We start from the raw sequence: 20,930 nt of genomic DNA, 5'->3' as shown, positions 1-20,930 counted from the left end.
GAAGGCCAACGGCAAGCTTCGCATGTGCGTGGACTACACCGACCTTAACAAGGCTTGTCCTAAAGATCCCTTCCCCTTACCTCGCATTGATCAAATCGTAGATTCAACTGCGGGATGTGATCTTTTGTGCTTCCTAGATGCAAACTCTGGGTATCACCAGATTCGCATGGCCGTAGGGGACGAGGAAAAAACTGCTTTTACTACCCCGGTGGGGACTTATTGCTACATGTCAATGCCTTTCGGCCTGCGCAACGCTGGATCATCCTTCCAGCGCGCCATTCGTATCACTCTTAACTCGCAGGTTGGCCGCAACGTCGAGGCCTACATCGACGATCTCGTGGTCAAAACCCGAGACCGCGCCACCCTGCTCGAGGACCTTGCCGAGACTTTCAACAGTCTCCGCTCTACCCGCCTCAAGCTCAACCCGGAGAAATGTGTCTTCGGGGTGCCGGCGGGCAAGCTCCTTGGTTTCTTGGTCTCTGGCCGAGGGATCGAGGTCAATCCAGAGAAGATCCGGGCCATCGAGCAGATGCGACCCCCGGTTCAACTCAAGGAAGTCCAGCGCCTCGCCGGCTGCATGGCCGCCCTCGGGCGCTTCATCTCCAAGCTCGGGGAACGAGGGCTCCCCCTCTTCAAGCTTCTGAAGAAATCCGGTCATTTTGACTGGACGCCGGAGGCCGAGCAGGCCTTCCGCGACTTAAAGAAGTACCTTACTTCGCCACCCGTGTTGGTGGCTCCCTCTCAAGGTGAGCCCCTGCTGCTTTACGTTTCAGCCACTCCTCAGGTTGTGAGCGTAGTATTGGTGGTGGAGCGAGACGAGTGTTCAGGGCCGGGTGCTGGGTCCCAGCTCCCAGAGGCCCCCGACCACTCACCTGTCCTCGTGGCTCCCCCGGAGCGAGGGGTCGAGCCCGAGCACACTGCTCTTCCCAGCCAAGGAATCGAGCTCGAATGCCCGGCCAACCCCGACCATACCGCCGACCCTGGGGGCTGTGGCAGCCCCCCGGGTGGGGCCACCATCCGGGCCCGCCGGGTACAGCGACCGGTGTACTTCGTCAGCGAGGTCCTCCGGGAGGCCAAGACAAGGTATCCCCAAGCTCAGAAGCTGCTCTATGCCGTGCTCATCGCCTCCCGGAAGCTGCGCCACTACTTCCAGGCGCACAAAGTCTCGGTGGTTACCACTTATCCACTGGGACCCATTCTCCGGAACCGGGAAGGCACCGGGCGCGTTGTCAAATGGGCAGTAGAGCTGGCGGAGTTCGACCTACACTTCGTCAGTCGCCAGGCAATTAAAAGCCAGGCACTCTCCGACTTCTTGGCAGAGTGGACGCCCGTCCCCTGCGTCATCCCAGAAGAGGTTTCTGCCTATCCCGGGCACGACGCGCCCGGGTACTGGGTCATGCACTTCGACGGCTCCCTCTCGCTGAAAGGCGCAGGGGCCGGAGTGGTTCTCACCTCCCCAACGGGTGAAGAGCTCCGGTACGTCGTACAGTTGCAATTCCGCGCATCCAACAACATGGCGGAGTATGAAGGTCTCATCGCCGGCCTCCGAGCTGCGGTGGGGCTCGGGATTCGTCGCCTCCTGGTCAAAGGGGACTCCCAACTGGTCGTCAACCAGGTGTCCAAGGAGTACCAGTGCACGGATCCTCAAATGGCGGCGTACGTGGCTGCAGTCAGAAAGCTCGAGAGACGCTTCGACGGCCTCGAATTGCGGCATATCTCTCGCCGCGACAATGCTCCGGCCGACGAGCTCTCTCGCCTGGCCTCATCACGTGCGCGCGTCCCTGCCGGAGTCTTTGAAGAAAGACTCGCACGGCCTTCCGTCCTGCCTGCCGAACAGGATGAAGGGGAAACCTCGAACTCAATTCAGGGGACCCCGGCGGTGCCCTCAGTGGGAAGCCCCGTCAGGGCGCCGCCGCCCGACGAGTGCGCTGTGCTCGCCGAATGTTCTCAAGATGCCTCGTGGATGTCCGACATCCGAGGGTACTTGAAAGAAAAGTTCCTACCCGAGGATGAGGCGTCTGCCGAAAGGGTTGCTCGGCAGTCCAAACGCTATGCCATTGTGGATGGGGATCTCTACCGACGTAGCGCAGGAGGTATCCTCCTGAAATGCATCTCTCGGGCAGAAGGCGGCGATCTTCTCGCTGAGGTCCACGAGGGCGAGTGCGGTGGCCATTCATCGTTCCGCACGCTGGTCGGGAAAGCCTTCCGGCAAGGTTTCTACTGGCCTACAGCTCTCCAGGATGCTTCCGAGCTGGTTCGGCGCTGCAGGGTATGCCAGTTCCATGCAAAGCAGATTCACCAGCCAGCTCAGGCTCTCCATACCATTCCCCTGTCATGGCCTTTCGCGGTCTGGGGTTTGGACATTCTGGGTCCATTCCCCCGAGCAGTCGGGGGCTATGCATACCTATATGTCGCTATCGACAAATTCACCAAGTGGCCGGAGGCGGTCCCAGTCATCAAGGTGACCAAAAACACGGCGCTCCAGTTTATCCGCGGCATCACTAGCCGCTTTGGCGTCCCGAACCGAATCATCACCGACAACGGCACCCAGTTCACAAGTGCCTTGTTCGGCGACTATTGCGAAGATCTCGGCATCAAGCTCTGCTTCGCTTCCGTCGCTCATCCTCGGAGTAACGGGCAGGTTGAGCGCGCCAACGCGGAGATACTGAAGGGCCTCAAAACCCGGACCTATAACGTGCTCGCTAAGCACGGGAAGGGATGGGTGGACGAGCTGCCAGCCGTGCTATGGGCCAATCGGACTACGCCAAGCCGCGCTACCGGGGAAACTCCTTTCTTCCTCGTCTACGGCGCCGAAGCAGTCCTCCCCTCCGAGCTCACTCTGGGCTCCCCTCGAGTGCATGCATACTCTGAGGGTGAGCAGGAGCATCAAAGGCGCGACGACGTAGACTACCTGGAGGAGCGCCGGCGGCGTGCTGCTGTCCGGGCGGCTCGGTACCAGCAGAGTCTGCGGCGTTATCATCTGCGCCATGTCCGGGCCCGGTCTCTCGAGGTGGGGGACCTAGTTCTCCGACGCATCCAGTCGCGCGAAGGAATGAATAAGTTGTCCCCTGTGTGGGAAGGTCCCTTCACCGTGATCGCGGTCCCCCGGGCAGGTTCTTTCAGGTTGGCGACGGAGGAAGGACAGCCACTCCCGAATCCGTGGAACATCGAGCATCTTCGACGCTTCTACCCGTAGATGGTCGTGCTCGCGGTTCAGGTTAGTAAGGCCGGGGGCTTCTCCCCGCCCGAGCAGTCTGAAGGCTTCGCCCCATGGGGTAAGTCGATGTCACCCAACCTTGTAAATATTGCACATTAAGTTTTTCAATAAGCAATCGCTATATCAAAATACTTTTTCTGGATTCCGTATGTTTAATATGTCTGGTGAGGAGCTCGGTTGTGCGAGAAAAAGTTCGCTCTCTCTTTTTTCCCGCTGACAAAAGAATCCCGATCGGTATGCATGCGAGCAGTCACCGCTGACCTACGTCCGGCATGGTAGGCTGTGGTGTTCGGTGTCGTGGCAGGCTCCCGGGCACTACCAAGTTTCGGGGTGCTCTGGGTAATCCAATCGCTCGAGCTGCTCGAGTAGTCCGGAGCTCGGGCCCTCGGAGCGGGCTGTCGGTGCTCGGTCTGGTCTGTCATACCCGGACGCCACCGAACCATAGGACCTCTAGGTTATGCCTCTGTCCGCTCTTGTTCGCCGGCTTGGGTATTCGAGAGGTCTCGGGTAAAAAACGAGAACAGTCTATAGCAAGTACCGCACTAACAGAGCGCACCAGACAAAGAAATTCTATATTCTCTCTCAAGTCACAGGCTGGCAATCACAAGCAGTTCGGCCGCGAGGGCTTCAATGCCCCGGTCTCTGGTCGGCCCCAAGGGTCTTCGGGTGGTCCTACCACTTAGGCTTGGGTGGTCGAGGCCACCCGACCCTAGGAGCCTCGTATGCCTCTGGGCCCTCGGGCGCTCCGTTGAAAGAATCAAGTCCCCGGGCCCCCGAGCTCGGAAGCACACCCCTCCTGGATCGGTTGGCCGGAAGGCCGATAGCTGTCCGGTGAGTGGTTATATTCAGACAAGTCTGCTTTCAGTAAATTTATGTTCCCGAGTCATTCTCGGGGGCTCTCGCGCTTTAATCTGTTCGGCGAGGTGGTCTCCTTGCACGCAAAAACCCTGCCGCGTGTCTACTTTTTCCCAGAACGACATAGCGGTTTGTAGAAAGGAGTACCGTGCTTGCGATAATGTCTGACCGAAGCCCTTCGTGGTCGTCGTGGTGTTCGGTCTGCTTTTATGGACCCCGAGCACTACCGAGTCCTCGGGTACCCTGGGTAATCCTATCGCTCGAGCTACTCGGGTAGTCCGGAGCTCAGGTCTCGGGGGCAGGCTGTCAGTGCTCGGTCCGGCCCGTTTCAAGCCCGGGCACCACCGGACCGCGAGGACTCTTGGTCACATTCTCGCCCGCACACGTCTCCCTTCTACTAACTGAGTGGTCGCAAAGTGAAAAAGTGTTCATTAGGCACGGCGTGTTCCGAGCAGGATCGATCTATCTCCCGGGCAAGGGAGTCTGTGTGTTCGTTTCTTAACCTAGGCAGTGCGGACTCGCGAGAGCTTGAGGGCTGGCTGCGCCAACGCCAGCGACCGGAACAACTTCATTTCTCGGGGATGGGAAGGTCGGGAACGGCCCGACTGAGTACTCCCCGGGACTTCCAGGCAGAGCACCAGAAGAAACATCAAACACACAGAGAAATTGGAGTTGCGAGCCCAAGGAAAAGCTGCCATTATATTCACAAGACATATACAAGGCGTTTTCTAAGGGTTCACTCCTAATATTCACTCCTACATCTACAACAAAAGAAAAGAGGGCACAGAAGGCCTAGTCGGCGGCAGAGGCGTCGGCTGAATCCTCCGAGTCGTCCCCGGGGGCTGGCGGCGGCGGCACCTCTCGCCTGAAGCCGGCCGCCACCACGGAGGCGGTACTCCTAACCGCTGCCCGGGCGGCCTCCTCCTCAGCCTCGACTACTCCCTCCCGCGCCGGCTCCAATGGGAAGTTCGGGTCCCTGCTTCGGTAGCAGGCCAGGACGTGCTCGGCCACGGCACGTGCCAAGCCACGTCCCTCCCGGGTGGCAAGTTCCTGAACTGCCCAGGGCAGGGTCTCGAGGCGCTCACAGACCTGCTGCAGCCCCAACACTTGTCGCGCGGGGCCGTCGCCCTTCTTGTCGTCGACAAGCCGTCCGAGACCACCCTTCTCCACGGCCCGTCGCATCCGCCGGAGGATGTCCTCCAGCATATGCTCAAGGTTGACCCGCGAGACAAAGGCGGTCTCGAGCTTCTCCTTGGCGGCCCGCAGCTGTGCCTCGAGTCCCTGGTCCCTGGCCGGACCAGAAGAACCGCCAGCTGCGGCGGGGACGGCAGCCTGCTTCGCCTTGGCCACCATCTCGGACAAGGCGCGCTCACGGGCGGCCAGTTCCGCCTCGTGCTTCGCATTCTCTTCCGCCCTGGTAGCCGCGGCGGCCACCGCAGCAGCAGCTTCGCCCTCTCGGCGACTCAGTTCGCCTTCTCGGCGACTCAGCTCATTCTCCCGCCGGGCCAGCACTTCCTCCTGCTGGACCACCGAATCCTCCCGGGCACCGAGTTCAGACGCCGACAGCTCGTTGTCTACTTCCCGGATGGAGACTTCCTCTTCCCAGCGCTTGATTTCTTCTCTGATCTTCCGGAGTTCGTCTTCCCAGCGCTGGAGGTCGGCGCGCGTCTTCTCGGCCGCGCCCTCCCGGCGGGTCAGCTCGGCTTGCCGCTCCTCCGCAGCCTGCTCCCGGGCTGCGACTGCCACCTCCCTCTCCTGCGCCTGCCCCATCCTGGCAAGGGCCTCGGCAGCTTGCTGCCTCGACGCCTCGGCCAAGCGGATGGCGTCTTCTCGTTCCCGCGCGGCTTCTGCCCGCGCGGTCTTCAGAGTTTCTCGTTCCCGCGCGGCTTCCGCGCGGATGTCTTCTAGGAGCTTCTGCTCCCGCGCGGCTGCCGCACGGGCCTCCTCCTGGGCGCCCGCCAGCTGCGCCTTCTCCAGTGCCAGGCGGGCGCGCTCGGCCTCGAGCTCCCCCTCCTTGGCGTTCACCACTGCGCCCAGCCGCCCAACCGCTACTTGAACGCCTTCAATGGCGGCCAGGAAAAGATCGGCGGGCTGACCGGGCACCGGTGGGGCCCAGGCTTCTCCGCAGAGTGCCTCCAGGGGGGCCGAGCTCTCCGCAGGGCCTTGCACCGCCATCCGCCCCGGGCTCTGCCTGCCCGGGGTAGGCTCCGCCGGAGCCAAGGTCTCGGACGGCGGCCGCGTTCCCGCATCGGCCGCCCTGTCCACCGGCCCCGGCAGAACATCCGCCTCCACCGTTATCCGCCCCGGGCTCTCCGCGCCGGGGGTAGGTTCCGCCGGCACCCTTCTTTCGGCTGCCACCTCCGCCTCTCTCCCAGGGGCCGCCACGTCGATTGGCACCTCCGCCGATCCTATGCCGGCCTCCGCCGTCGCAGCAGGCAGGCTCGGCTCTGGCTCCGGCGCCTGCTCTCTCTCCGTCACAGCAGCGCCTGCAGCTGGCCTGCGAGAGACAAGTAAAAGTTGTCAAAACTTAGTTCGGGCCGAAAATGCCCATGGAAAAGCAAGAAAGAAGACTCACCGATACCGCCATTTGGCCGCTGGGAGCCTGATGTCCGGGTCCGGTGCCGCCGGTCCGGACTCCTCCCGCCGCCTCTTCCGCTGGGGGCTCGGCTGAGCCACTATGCAGGCCACGGGCGCCGTCGTGCGAACCTCGGGTGCCGCTGGACGGGCCTCGGTCTCCGCCGTGCAGGTCGCAGGCGTCGATGCAGGCCCCATCCGCACCAGGCGCGGCTCCAGCACCGGAAATGCCGCCGCTGCCGTCGGCGACGGTGGAGAATCCGGCACTAGGATCAAGGCCCGGGGTCGCTTTCCCCGGTCTCCCGGCGCCAACTCTTCAACAACTTCAGTGGCGCCCTCCTCTCCGGCACGGCGGCTGCTGCTTGCGGCGGCCCCGTCGCCAGCCCGCGCCGAACTACCAGCGACCTCCTCGCCAAGAAGTTCCTCCAGGCCGGGGAGGTCGGAGGCCTCGGGACTCCGGCTTCGTGGCCGGTCCACGGGCCCCTGGGCATCGAACTCCGGCAGCCCCGCCATGATGGCCACCCGGTTGAGATTGGCGCAGAGCGCCATCTCCGGCCACGGGAGCTCCGCCCGGCTCATGTCCTCCGTCCCGGTGATCACTCGGGTCATCCCCCGCAGCTCCGCCTGCCCCAAATCCCAGCTCGCGCCAATCTGGGTCCTGGTGATGTCCTCCGGCCCGGTGTAGAACCAGCTTGGTCGGGCCCGCTCTCGCAAGGGTGCCAACCGACGACGCAGAAAGTCCACAACCACCATGACTGAGGTCAGCCCGGACTCGCGCAGCTCCAAGATGCGCTCCAGCACCGGCTTCAGCCTCGCGTCTTCTGGCGGCGGCGCCTCCCACGTCGATCGCCGAGGTTCCGCCGCCCTCTCTGGCAATTCGAGGCGCTCGTGGGGGTCGATGTCGACGAAGAACCAGTCCCGCCGCCACTCCTCCCACTTGCTGCGCAGCACCTGGGGAATGTAATGATCCCCCAGGCCTTCCCGGAGCCGAAGGTTGCAGCACCCCGCGACGTCCGCCGTGGAGTGCCCCCTCTTCTTCCCCACCGGCCGGAGAACGAAGAAATGGCGAAGCAGCATCGCCGACGGCATCACCCCCACGAACATTTCGCAGAGATGCGTGAAGACCGCCAACGCCACGACGGAATTAGGGCTTAGGTGCACCATTTGTATGCCGTACGTCTCCAAAACTTGCAGAAAGAAGGCGGAGAACGGCGGCACTAGCCCCGCCGCCACGAAAGAGGTGAAGAGAACGGTCCGCCCAGGGACGGTCGTCGCCGGCGTCAGAGTCGCCGGCCTCACCACCATGGCACCTTCCTGACCCTCCGGTACCAACAGCTTCCTAATCTTATCCGCCGCCTCCTCGTTCCTCAGACGAGACTCCGGCAAGATGCTGTCCGAAGTCCTATCCCGGCGTCCTCCTCCAACCCTCGTCATCTCAACAGGGTGGAAGGTGTTTTTTGGTGGAGAAGAGGGAGAAGGGAGAATGCTCCGGTCGCCTGGGATTTTCCTGAGGGCCTCGGAGCACCAAGAAGGCAGGAGCGCAAGTGCAAGAGAGCGTAAAAAGGGGAAACGGACCGATCCGTTCCCCCTTTTATATCTCAAAATTCGAAAACTGCCGCCCCAGACGGTTCGCTCGGCGAAGCGTCGCCTCGATCGACGCAACTGTCAGACGAATCTCCCGCCGCTCGCGCGATGTCAGCGGTTGCCAGGCGTATTTTCCTCGATCTGCGCGGCGACCGCGCGTGCCGCCCGTATGGTTATCATACCCTTCGGAAGTTGTGTGGACACGCGTCCACTCATTTTCCCGTTGGAACGTACTTGAGGTCTAGGTCCGCAAGGGCCACCTCTCGAAAGCTTGCCACATGGCGTCCGCGCTAGCCTTGGCCTCGGTCGCGACGAAGGGCCCATTCGCAGTCTCCGTCCCATCGGCTACCAACGGGCCCGGGGGCTACTGTCGGTGTATTCAGAACCAGGGGTCCCTAAGTCCCGAGGCCAGGCCGGCTATCCACCACATGTCACCACCCTGCGAGGTAAGAAAAAGCTAAATCCCGGGAGAAGGTGCTCGGGGCCGCCGCCTCTGGTTCCCGAGCACCCTAGTTCCCCGATGATCTGCAGGGTCCAAATACTAAGACCAAAGTGCTCGGGAGAGAGTGCTCGGGGCTGCACGTGGCAGCCCCCGAGGACCCGGTGCCCCGAAGGCCCCACCAAAGTGCTAGGGAGAGAGTGCTCGGGGCTGCACGTGGCAGCCCCCGAGGACCCGGTGCCCCGAAGGCCCCACCAAAGTGCTCGGGAGAGAGTGCTCGGGGCTGCACGTGGCAGCCCCCGAGGACTCGGTGCCCCGAAGGTCCCACCGCAGTACTCGGGAGAGAGTGCTCGGGGCTGCACGTGGCAGCCCCCGAGGACTCGGTGCCCCGAAGGTCCCATCGCAGTACTCGGGAGAGAGTGCTCGGGGCTGCACGTGGCAGCCCCCGAGGACCCGGTGCTCCGAAGGCCCCACCAAAGTGCTCGGGAGAGAGTGCTCGGGGCTGCACGTGGCAGCCCCCGAGGACTCGGTGCCCCGAAGGTCCCACCGCAGTGCTCGGAAGAGAGTGCTCGGGGCTGCACATGGCAGCCCCCGAGGACTCGGTGCCCCGAAGGTCCCACCGCAGTACTCGGGAGAGAGTGCTCGGGGCTGCACGTGGCAGCCCCCGAGGACCCGGTGCCCCGAAGGCCCCACCAAAGTGCTCGGGAGAGAGTGCTCGGGGCTGCACGTGGCAGCCCCCGAGGACTCGGTGCCCCGAAGGTCCCATCGCAGTACTCGGGAGAGAGTGCTCGGGGCTGCACGTGGCAGCCCCCGAGGACCCGGTGCTCCGAAGGCCCCACCAAAGTGCTAGGGAGAGAGTGCTCGGGGCTGCACGTGGCAGCCCCCGAGGACCCGGTGCCCCGAAGGCCCCACCAAAGTGCTCGGGAGAGAGTGCTCGGGGCTGCACGTGGCAGCCCCCGAGGACTCGGTGCCCCGAAGGTCCCATCGCAGTACTCGGGAGAGAGTGCTCGGGGCTGCACGTGGCAGCCCCCGAGGACCCGGTGCTCCGAAGGCCCCACCAAAGTGCTCGGGAGAGAGTGCTCGGGGCTGCACGTGGCAGCCCCCGAGGACCCGGTGCCCCGAAGGCCCCACCAAAGTGCTCGGGAGAGAGTGCTCGGGGCTGCACGTGGCAGCCCCCGAGGACTCGGTGCCCCGAAGGTCCCACCGCAGTACTCGGGAGAGAGTGCTCGGGGCTGCACGTGGCAGCCCCCGAGGACCCGGTGCCCCGAAGGCCCCACCAAAGTGCTCGGGAGAGAGTGCTCGGGGCTGCACGTGGCAGCCCCCGAGGACTCGGTGCCCCGAAGGTCCCATCGCAGTACTCGGGAGAGAGTGCTCGGGGCTGCACAGGGCAGCCCCCGAGGACTCGGTGCCCCGAAGGTCCCACCGCAGTACTCGGGAGAGAGTGCTCGGGGCTGCACGTGGCAGCCCCCGAGGACCCGGTGCCCCGAAGGCCCCACCAAAGTGCTCGGGAGAGAGTGCTCGGGGCTGCACGTGGCAGCCCCCGAGGACTCGGTGCCCCGAAGGTCCCATCGCAGTACTCGGGAGAGAGTGCTCGGGGCTGCACGTGGCAGCCCCCGAGGACCCGGTGCTCCGAAGGCCCCACCAAAGTGCTCGGGAGAGAGTGCTCGGGGCTGCACGTGGCAGCCCCCGAGGACTCGGTGCCCCGAAGGTCCCACCGCAGTGCTCGGAAGAGAGTGCTCGGGGCTGCACGTGGCAGCCCCCGAGGACTCGGTGCCCCGAAGGTTCGCGCAAGATCATTCAACGACCCGAAGGGTCCTGTCGTCAGGGTGTCATCCAGTCAAAGGCCCAATGCCGCATTTAATAGGCACGCGCGGTCTGACATCCTGACATCCTGACATTCTCAGCTGCCCACGCCCCAGTGTCAGACCCTGCCATGCACTAGCAGGGGGCCGTGGGTCCATTAAATGCACGGGTCCCGTCCCGTTTCATCCAGGTGCCTCGGGATAACGTTGCCAGAATCGAAGCACTCCGCCTGCCACCCTGCCCTGGCAGAAGAACAAGACAGGGTGGGCGCACTGGGCACCTCTGAGGCTGACCGGTGGGCCCCTTTTAGGGCGCCCCGAGGCTTCCGCAGCGGCTGGTGGTCGAATGCGCGCCGCATTTCTCCACCGCCCCTGTCACTTCGCCAAAATGAAATGATTACGCCTTTCTCCGTGGCACCTTGGCATTCGCGTCCCCTCTTTCCCATTCAGGATATGTTGGGGTCGGCGCGCCTATAAAAGGAAAGGATGGAGAACACTAAAAGCGAGGAGAAAAAGGCCTTCGACCACCAGACGACCAACAATCTCCGACGAACCAGGCCAAAGATAGATCGACAGACACTCGAACCAGCTCAAGTTAAGCTAGAACATAAGAGCCTCAAGCTCTTTGTAAACAGCCCTCCCCTTAGAACCAGATACCTCCTTGAAGAATTCCCTTCAAGGATAAATATAGTGTTCATACAGGAGTAGGGTGTTACGCCTCCGTGCGGCCCGAACCTGTCTAAAACCCGGCGTACCCACTTTTTCTTGCATTAGGGTGATCGTCTCCCGCCGGCCATCACATTTATTTCCGTTCCCGCTTATTTCCCAAACAAGTTTTTCCAGGATCATCCCCCCGGCCGAATCTCTAAAAAGGGGTCTCTCGGGATCCCTGCGACAGGAGTTCACTCTCCGACAACGTCCCTCCGCTATGCCACAAACAATCACACATAAAAACTTATAGAAAACGAATGTGAGTAAGACTTCTAGGGATTCCCATTCCACATCATACACAGAGAACACAAAAACTTACAGGAGGCGGACATAATGTGCTGCACAGGGACCAGTTAAACCACGCATTCATGTTCCACATCACGCACTACGTGCAGCCATTCTGGTCGGTCATGGAGGACACAACTCTGATTTGCTCACCCTCAGTTTAGATCCAGCAGCAGGCGATGAAACTTCTGTGGATAAGGATTTGTTCACCTCCGACCATACAAATACAACCATACAAATATAATGTTCATACATGACTCACGATTTATAGGATAGGATCAGTACCAACAACTCTTTAAAGAAAATATTGCAAACATTTTTCCGCAAAAAATGTGATTATAATTAACTATCATAGACAGATAAAATACCATCTTTGAAAAATTGACACAACATCCTTAAAAATATGGTATGTGGTTTATACCAACAGAAAACAAAGATCAAGATGCAACTGAATATGACACACTTGCCTTAATATTTTGGCTGCAGGTTTGACTGTACAGAGTAAGTTTAGCTCTTCAAAGTTGATAATATTCAGCCAAACAAAACAGGTTGTTAATCACACTGCATGAAGGAAATACCGCAATCGCAAAGCTATCGGCAAGGTTGATCAACATTGTGCATGTACTGTAACAATTTAGACATATACGAAATCATGTGTTCTCACCTCTTCCTAATGGTTTCTGCATTCCACTTGAGGGCATTTCATCAAACACCTACATGGCATACAACATTAAAAGGAATGTTTTGAAACCTGGAGCAATTCGAATTATTGCTTGTTACCTTTGGTTTAGGAGGTGGCCGGCTAATCTCAGCGAATGCCTCCCTTATTCTTGCAGAATCAAATCTCACAATGTTGTGCTCTCCCGAGACCCTCCCTACCCAAGATTGATACGAGTTTCATGAGTGGCATTGCTAATCATAAATGTAGTTTCAGAATAAGCAGGACCACGCTTTCAGCTTCCACTCTTCCGAAAAGTAATGAACAACATGAACTGACTGACTGTAGAATCCACGGCTCATAAAAGAAACCAAATTTCTTATCTTAACAGATTGGCATGAGCTCTGTTTATATTACTAAGGAGATAACAATATCATAGTAATAGTCACGGGAACCAAATTACGTATTGTCAGCTCAGAAAACTCTTTGTATGCTCTAATTTGGCCACTACTTTCCACTTCCTTAGAAACTGCACAATTCTCTACTAACATCATTGATCGCAGAAGTCCGCAAGCACTGATCATAGAAGGCCGCAGCCAACAGCATTCCGCAAGCACCAAGGAAGCAAACCAACATAGCGCTGATCACAGAAGCAAAAGTGTATCAAGGAGGTAAACCAACATAGCCATGGCACATTAGGCCAATCATGTTTATCAAGGAGATGACCACAAGCCTAATTCTACAATTGAATCAACTGGCCACTGGATAAGGCAACAGATGGCTGCAATTGTCACTCAGCCAATCAATAGTAACAGTAACGCGCATAGAACTCAGGCCAAAACGCTACTTCGCACGCAGGGAAGAATACGCACAGCCAGAGGCTAAGCTGAGCCAACACGCACGACAACATATCAGTATGGTAAACAGAGCATGCGGCGTCACAAGTTAAAGGCAGGACACCAAATACGCACATGCAGCAGCACCGCCATGTCGGCCACACGATGAACACAAGTCAACGGCAAGACCTCATACATGCACGTGCGGCGGCACGGCTTTACCAACCGCATGATGAACGCGAGTCAACGTAAAAGTCGCCAGACACAGACAGAGAGACCGCAAGCACACATGGCCACGGTACGCACACCGACGGGCTCGCTCAATGACATGTGTGCTCACCGGCCAGAACACACAACAGAACGAGCGACACACTAGCGACATGACAAAGATGGCTAGCACAACAAACACATCGATTGGAAAAACTCGATGGTGTGCGGTACCCACACAACACATGAAGTGATGAGCTCATGGCTCCTTCGGATATGATCAATACTGCCATTAGTCCTCAAATCATACAAGGTCTAATTACAAGAGTACGTGCACGACAATTAGACCATCAGGTGAACTCGTTTCTTACTGTTCATGCTTCCTTGGATGGTTTACTACTAAATTCTTGTGATACTTTATTGCTTAAGAATGTGGGAGAAGCACCACAATCTTACCCGGACGTCACCCCTTGAAGGCCAAGTTTACTAGAACTCGAGGCTGAGCTCTAGTTGTGGTCGTGGTTGAAGTCGTGGTCATTGTCGAAGTCGTGGTCGTGGTCGAGTCTTAGGACAACATGTCAGTAAAACATGCATAACTCTCTCATACGAAGTCCGTTTTAGACGATCTTGGACATTCTAGAAAGCTTACGATGAGTCATTTCCAATGGATATGAGCTCGACTAAATATTCCTTATAGATTAGTCAGAGTCAAAGAAATAAGATGCTGCTCCATCGTTTTGGACCTAGTTGAGTCTTGTAATCATGTCGGGGTCGGAGTCCAGGTTATGTACGTCTCTTTCCACGTCTGCACAACCCTAGGTCGACCTCCTCACATCCCCCTATAAATATACATTAGCTGTCATAGTTTAGGCTCGGATCTAGCTTAGAATATTTTATTTTAGATCATTTCACCGTTTATCGGTTTGTTGAACCCCAACTCGAGTACTTCATTAGTAATCAGCAATATTTAGATTGCATCTAGCTATTCTTGCTTGTGTTCTCGATTCGCTGACAGGAAAAACCTTCTTGGTAGGTCAACCACGTTTTGGTACGGTTGATAACCACGGAGTAGTGATGTAGTGGTTGCGAGAGTTCTTGGTCTATTCTAATTAGAGCCTTGGATCATTAATGTCGAAGCTCCACCAAATCGACTTATCATATTACCTATAGAAGATTGGACATCCCCGCATCATGCGGCTGGAGACAAACAAACAAAATAGCTTGACGGTAGCGAAGACAAGCTTCCACAGCCAACACGGCAGGAGCACATAGCTTTGACGGCATGAATGCCCGGAGCCTAACGCTTCAACAGCACGCTGGCTGGAGCAAACGCGCACAGCACGACACTGGCACAGCATGAAGCCCTACTGAAAGGACAACAACGTCGCATAGAGGGGGGTGAATATGCATTTTTACAAAAAATTCATCCCATTTTATCGTTGGCCTAAACTTGCTGTGGAAAATAAACTAACAGATTTTTCACAAGTAAACATCCTAAATATACTAGACTCAACTAGTGCACAATCACCCTAAATAAGTGTGAAAGTTACTATCTGAGGGTGACAAATATTCAAAAACTAGCAGAAGATATGCAAGAAAACTCTAGTTGAAAATCCTAAAAATATTGTTCACCGGAGGTTCCGGGTTCAATCTGGAACCTCTTGGTTCAGATCTGATTATACATAATCTGAAACTTTTAGGTTAAATCCGGAACTTCCGGGTTCAACAGAGAATGAACTCGAAGCTAAAATTAAAGGATGCTTAAGGAGTTCTAGCTCAGACCGAATGAAGTCGTGTGTTCCAAATGATGATTCTAAATAAATCTATGGAGAACCTACAATCAATTTCACACTGGCAAGTAGATCGAGCAATATGCATAAATATTGAGCAAGAACTCAATAACAAGGAAACAAGAGAGAATGCACGTGATTTGTTTCCTGAAGTTCGGACACCTCCCCTAGAGGTTCCTACGTCTCCGTTAAGAGGCTCGGTTGCACTTGGGACGAGTCTATCTCAACCTCTTTTTCTCTTCAATCTCGATCACACTTGAGCTTGGTTTTTCACTCTTAATTTTTTCCCTTCTGGAGGCGAAATCGAAGCTTTCACAAACTTCCTGCGGCACACCACAACCTTAGGTGCTTGACGACGACGCCTAGCCGCCTAGGGGATTGAATCCCCAAGAGTAACAAATGCTCGCGAACTTCTTGCCGATGAACTCAAGTGCTCAAGATGGGAGTTTAACTCACTTGCACTCAATCTTCCAATCTCTCAACCAACTCACTTTTTTTCTCAAATCTCACACTAAAATGGAATGAGGAGAAGTTCTTTTGGCTATAGAATGCTTTTATTTCATGCCCGAGCAACAGCAAACAAGAGTGGGGTAGAGGGTATTTATGGCCTTTTCTAAAAAACTAGCTGTTACAGGCTTTTTTTTTGCCTAACTTGGATACTTTGGGTTCAACCCGGAACCTCCGGGTAAAACATTTAGACTTTAAACGAGCATCCCTGCTTGGAGCAAAATCCGTAGACTACGATAACTTAGAGTATGTGGGTCAACCCAAAACATCCAGATAAAACACTTAGACCCTAACAGACTACCTGGCTCGGAGTTAAACCTACAGACTCTGGCCAACCCGGAGTATCCGGGTCAACCCGAAATATCCGAGTTTAGCACAGTTGGCCCTCTGAAAATGACGATAACTTTTGATCCCGAAGTTAGATTTCGACGATTTTGGGCTCTACAAAAAGCTTATTTAGAGGACTACACATCTCAACAGAAATCATGATCTCAAACACATAGGATCATACTAGGAACACTATGAAATCCAATTCGGATACTTCCACACTTTCCGCACCAGACTCCTAAAGCGAAATTTCACTTTGGATTTGTTAGAAAATCTTGAGCACCGAGATACGATAATTAGCTCCATGTTGCATCCCTCTTAATAGTGCGACATACCTATACTTAAATTCAAATGTTAAACTCGTTTGAACCAATTTGAGCCTTTGACTACCTTCAAGTACCACTTCTTTCTTTCAGACCTTGAGAGTTACCAACTTCTATATCGTATTCACTCAATCTCTTATTGATTCTTCATGTGATTGATGCGAATCAACCATAGCTTCCTATGCCCTCACAAGGTATTGATGCAAACCCTTCACTTGCTCTTCACCACCGTCTTGGTCCTTTAGTGCCAAGCCATTTGCCTGCCTTTCACCACCGGATGGTCCATCGCAGCCGAGTCTTGCTGCTCTTTATTGTATTACCTAGAAAACCATTTTGTATCCGGTATCTTCGATAAATTCACTTTATCATATATGAAGTCCAATCTTGTTCTTCACTCTTGGCATATAGAATATCTCAATTCAACTCATGAATTCTTATGGATCTTAACCCCTAACTCACTCTCAAGCATAAAGCACATGGGTTAGTCCATAAAATTTCATTGACAATTTTATAACTTTAGTTACTTGATCTACATAAGTAATTTAGCCTCCATGCTTTAAGCTTCTTCTTCTTCTTACGAGCATCACTAAGATCTCAATGACTTTGATGCAGTTCTTTAAACTCATGACATTTCTCAATGAATCAATGCTTCATTACTTATGCATTTCCTATGGAGTACCCTAATAATAATTCTCAACATAATTGTTAATCCACATGTATTGTCATTAACTTACCCGAGCATCACCTAGGACTCATTCATCTTTATGCATATCTTTTCTCCATGCATCACCTATGTAATAATCTAATAACAATTCTCAGCAATATTCTTAGACCATAGGTATTGTCATTAATTACCAAAATCACACTTAAGGACTAGATGCATTTTCACCTGCACACACGCCGGAGGTAGAAACAGATTAAATGGTGCACAAACAGTATGCATGGCTAGGGCACAAGCTTCAACGATGATGGTGGCCGGAGCACAACACATCACTACTCAACACTGGCGTGGCACAAAGCCATGCACCCGCGTAGATCGAATCACAAAGAGAAGTGGAGAAAGGACATACTTGGATCAGGGCGGCTTAGCGGTGTAGACTCGATGGTCGCGACATGGCGATGACTGTTCTCCACGGGCATCGACCAAAGAGCGTGGCAGGGGCCCCGTTTTAATGGTGACTAGAGGCCCAAGCCCACCACCGCGAGTGGCAGCAGGGCTTCGGCCATGCTCCTCCTCGCGCCCCCTCTGCGCACTTGCCAATCTCCACGGGCGGCAGCGCGACGATGGCCACTCCATGGGCAGCAACAAGGGCCTTCCCCGACGGCCAAACTTCCGACCAAGCACGGGTAGTGGCATCAGCTCCGCCTGTCTCTCCCATCCCCATCTGCAGATTGAATGGCTAGGGGCGAGCGACTTGATTTGGGGGTGACGGTTGGCTGGAGGTCATCGAAGATGCGACTGGATGGGTAGTAGGGGATGCGGTTGGAAGCTTTCTTCCCCCTTGTGTCTTACCAAGGACTGAGTTCCCTCTTGTGGCGAAAAAAAGTCTTTTATGCACTCGAGATAACCTCCTCCCCCACCTTGACCGTTGCAGACGACGATAGAAGCCGATGCACCTCTTGAATCCCCACTCGGGTGGCAGGGGCATGGGTGGGCGAGGAGGAAGCGGAATCGGAGGCAGAGGCAGAGGCAAAGGAGCTAGAGAGGCGGGAGTCAGAGGGGGGAGGACGGGAAGAGGAGGAGAAAGAGGAGGGCGAGAGCACGAGGAGGAGGAGGACTAGGGAGGGGCAGCACAAAGGCATGGCATGCGCAACGAACATGAGGAGGTATCTGGGGAGGAGAAGGATTAGGCAGCGTCACGAGGATCCGGGAGGGAGTGCGGCGGAGGATGAGAGGAGTGCGGCAGTGAGGTGGAGGTGGAGTACGGTGTGGATCGGGGAGGGAGTGAGCGGGAAGGAGGCGACATGGATCCGGAAGGGACCGAGCAGGGAGGAGGCGGTGTCGCTTGGAAGGGGATCGAGGGAGGCGAGATGAGGGGCGTCACGAAGATCGCGGAGGAACCGGGGAGCAAGCGCAACGTGCGGTGATGGGATCAGAGGGACCACCTGTCAGAGCTCGAGGGAGGAGGTGGCAGGACGTCTTGCCTGGTGCAGGAAACAATATGTATTTTTTTTAAGTAATAGGGATATGTATTAGAAAGGTACTCTATATATGTCCAAAAATTCAGAAAAGAAGTTAATTCTTCCAAACGGTTCTTACTAATTTACCAGACATTTAATTCCAACCAACATATGTTCAGTTAGGCTTAGTTTGTCAAGCCTTGGATCAGTGGGGAACAGGGCCCAATCCACGTGTGCCAAACAACCCGTGTGATTCTTCTCCCCCAAAGTAAAATGTGCATTTGGTTTGGCTGTACTTTGGAAGAGGAAAACCCCCTCCCAATCCAAGCGATTACACAGGGATATTAAACTTCTAGTTGGGAGGTGTGGAACTTATCCCCTCACAAGGAGTGCGTCACAACTCAGCGCCCATCGCTGTCGCTGCCTCCCTCTCTCATCTCTCCACTCGTCGCCTCGTCGATTGTCATGGAGTAGCACGATCACCCTCTTCGGCCATCATGACGAGAGCCACATCTCTCCTCAATTGCCACCTCTCTTCTCCACCGGCGACGCTTCCTAGCTTCTCTGACTGTCATGAAGAGGCGCTGGGCGGAGGATACGGTGTTGGTTGAACACCGTATCCAGCGCGGTGGCGACCTCAACAACGCTAACTGTCCAAGAGGCTACCTCTATGCCCGATCGACGGCGCTCTGGGCATGCAGCACGACCACGCACCCCATGCCCATCCAACTGCTCAGATCCATCGCGGCGGGTGTCAGTCGTTAGGGAGGTGTGCGATGTCACTTCATGGATCGGTGGGTTCTCCTTGTGGGGCAGTGTCACGAGGCCGTCCAGGGAGACATCGGTGTCTTGGCCAATGACGACATCGGTGTCTTGGCCATATTGTATTGCGATGAGCCGATAAGGGATCTCTTCGAAGAAAGCTCTACCGCATCATCGTAATTTGGCTGGGCAGGGTATATATGAACATCAAACTCTGGTGATCAAACGCCAGTGAGCGAACATCATGTCATCCATGTTCAGTAGCCTGTAGGTTATAGCATGAGAAGTTTCCGGCGGCCGAGCACCGACGATATGTCTCCGACGGCAACGATGACAGTGCTAGGCCTGCGTCGAAGAGGTGTGTGTCAACAACACGCAGTGCATGCCACGTGTTCGATGAAATGTGTCAACGGTGAGGAGTAATGTTTATCCTTTTCTGATATTTGTGAGATGTTTACAGGTTCTTATTTCTTGCAATTTGTGGTTCATCGATGAGATGCATCAAAGAGGTTCATGGGTGTTTTTCCTTGCAATTTGTGGGTCGTCTGTGTCCTAGTTGTTTCTAATTTTTCTAAAGGACTTTCCCGAACAACTTCCAAATGACCTCGGGGTTATATCTTTGGTCTGGTTTGACCCTGAAGTGGATTGGGTGATTGGACGTGGATTAACCCAATCCAAGTGAGGGTTAGGCCCCACATGGGTGATTTCACCGTCGCCAAACGAAGCCTTAATGGGTTCAACTAGTTTTCAAAAGGAGAGTTGAATGCGTACTCCCACAACCCGTCTTCAAAGTGAAAAACCGGTAACACAAACCGCACATTGGCATTCGGGTTGTGCAATCCAAACAGTACGCCTTCGTACCCCCGTCACGAGGCGTGCAATCCTCCTACAGCAGGTAAACGGCTCGCCGTTCTCCCCAAATCCCCCAAACCAAATCACCCTCTCTCCGTCTTGCGAGCGACCAGCCCATTTCGCTTCGAGAGGCAGCGGGATCGAAGGAAGGGAGGCGGGGAGAAGATGGGTGGCGGCATGGAGGTGCAGAAGAACCGGTGGATCGAGGAGTGGAACGCCGGCCGCGAGAACCTCGAGTTCAACTTCCGCTGGACCCGCCGCAGCCTCGCCCTCGTCGGCCTCTTCGGTCTCGCCGTCCCCATCCTCGTCTACAAGGGCATCGTCCGCGAATTCGTAATCCCCCTAGAATCCCTCTTGTTATTCCACAGTTCCTTCTTCCTTTCCTCGAACCCTAAGATTGAATCTCGGTGTGTTTGTCTGTTGGTTTGGCCGCAGCATATGCAGGACGAGGACGCCGGTCGGCCGTACAGGAAGTTCCTCTGAGCCGCGCGCCTCCGGTGGACGTCGAGCACTCGGGCTGGCTGTGAGGAGTCTCCGTTTGGTTTGTGACCGTACTGTTTTACTCTGAATCTGATGGGGCATTCTGGAACCCTGAATTGCTGTGTGGGATCCCAATGAATAAGCTGTAATGACTTGTTGTCTTTTCAATTGCTGAAACTCGACATGTTTGAATTGATTTGGTAAATTTGTGGTGAATAACAGCTTTGCCCGGTTTTGTTTATGACTTTGTGTGCCTGTCTGCCTAGTGCGAAGGGGGTTGATGCGAGGGGAAGCTGGGTTATGCTATTTCTTCAGAAATGAACTAGAATGGGTGATTTTAAGCTGTGTGTACCTGACTGGAGTGTAGTGTGTGGCCCGCTTTGTTATGCCTTGGTTAAGTGTTAGGGTTGCAAACATAGTGACATGATAGCATGATATTTTAAGTTACAGATGCTGTAAACATTCTTTACCAGAGTTTTTAAGTCAGATGATGATAGTGCCTTGGTGACCTTTGGGGGTGCTGAATGTCAGCATTACCCAGCCAAGGATGCAGTTTTTTTTTGTGTCAAAAATGAGATATGAGCTGCTTGATAGGGATTG

General features: G+C 55.5%; 1 protein-coding gene across 1 annotated transcript; it reads left to right on the top strand.

Moving 5' to 3' along the window:
• Positions 1-19,886: 19,886 nt before the first annotated feature.
• Positions 19,887-20,571, top strand: LOC133908748 (uncharacterized). Its single transcript, XM_062350891.1, has 2 exons — positions 19,887-20,183; positions 20,286-20,571. Exons 1-2 carry the CDS (start codon positions 20,016-20,018, stop codon positions 20,331-20,333), a joined length of 216 nt encoding a protein of 71 aa, XP_062206875.1. The 5' UTR covers positions 19,887-20,015; the 3' UTR covers positions 20,334-20,571.
• The last annotated feature ends 359 nt before the right edge of the window (positions 20,572-20,930 follow it).

The sequence above is a fragment of the Phragmites australis genome, chromosome 2 (genome assembly GCF_958298935.1).
Source record: "Phragmites australis chromosome 2, lpPhrAust1.1, whole genome shotgun sequence".
NCBI classification, from domain to species: Eukaryota; Viridiplantae; Streptophyta; class Magnoliopsida; order Poales; family Poaceae; genus Phragmites; species Phragmites australis.
The sequence above is the reverse complement of the archived record's forward strand: the minus strand, read 5'-3'. Positions and strand labels throughout refer to the sequence as shown.

Excerpts from the sequence above, each read along its gene's own strand:
- LOC133908748 (XM_062350891.1), top strand. The coding sequence starts at position 20,016 with ATGGGTGGCGGCATGGAGGTGCAGAAGAACCGGTGGATCGAGGAGTGG. Across the intron at positions 20,184-20,285 it reads AGGGCATCGTCCGCGAATTC|CATATGCAGGACGAGGACGC; the intron begins GTAATCCCCCTA and ends GTTTGGCCGCAG.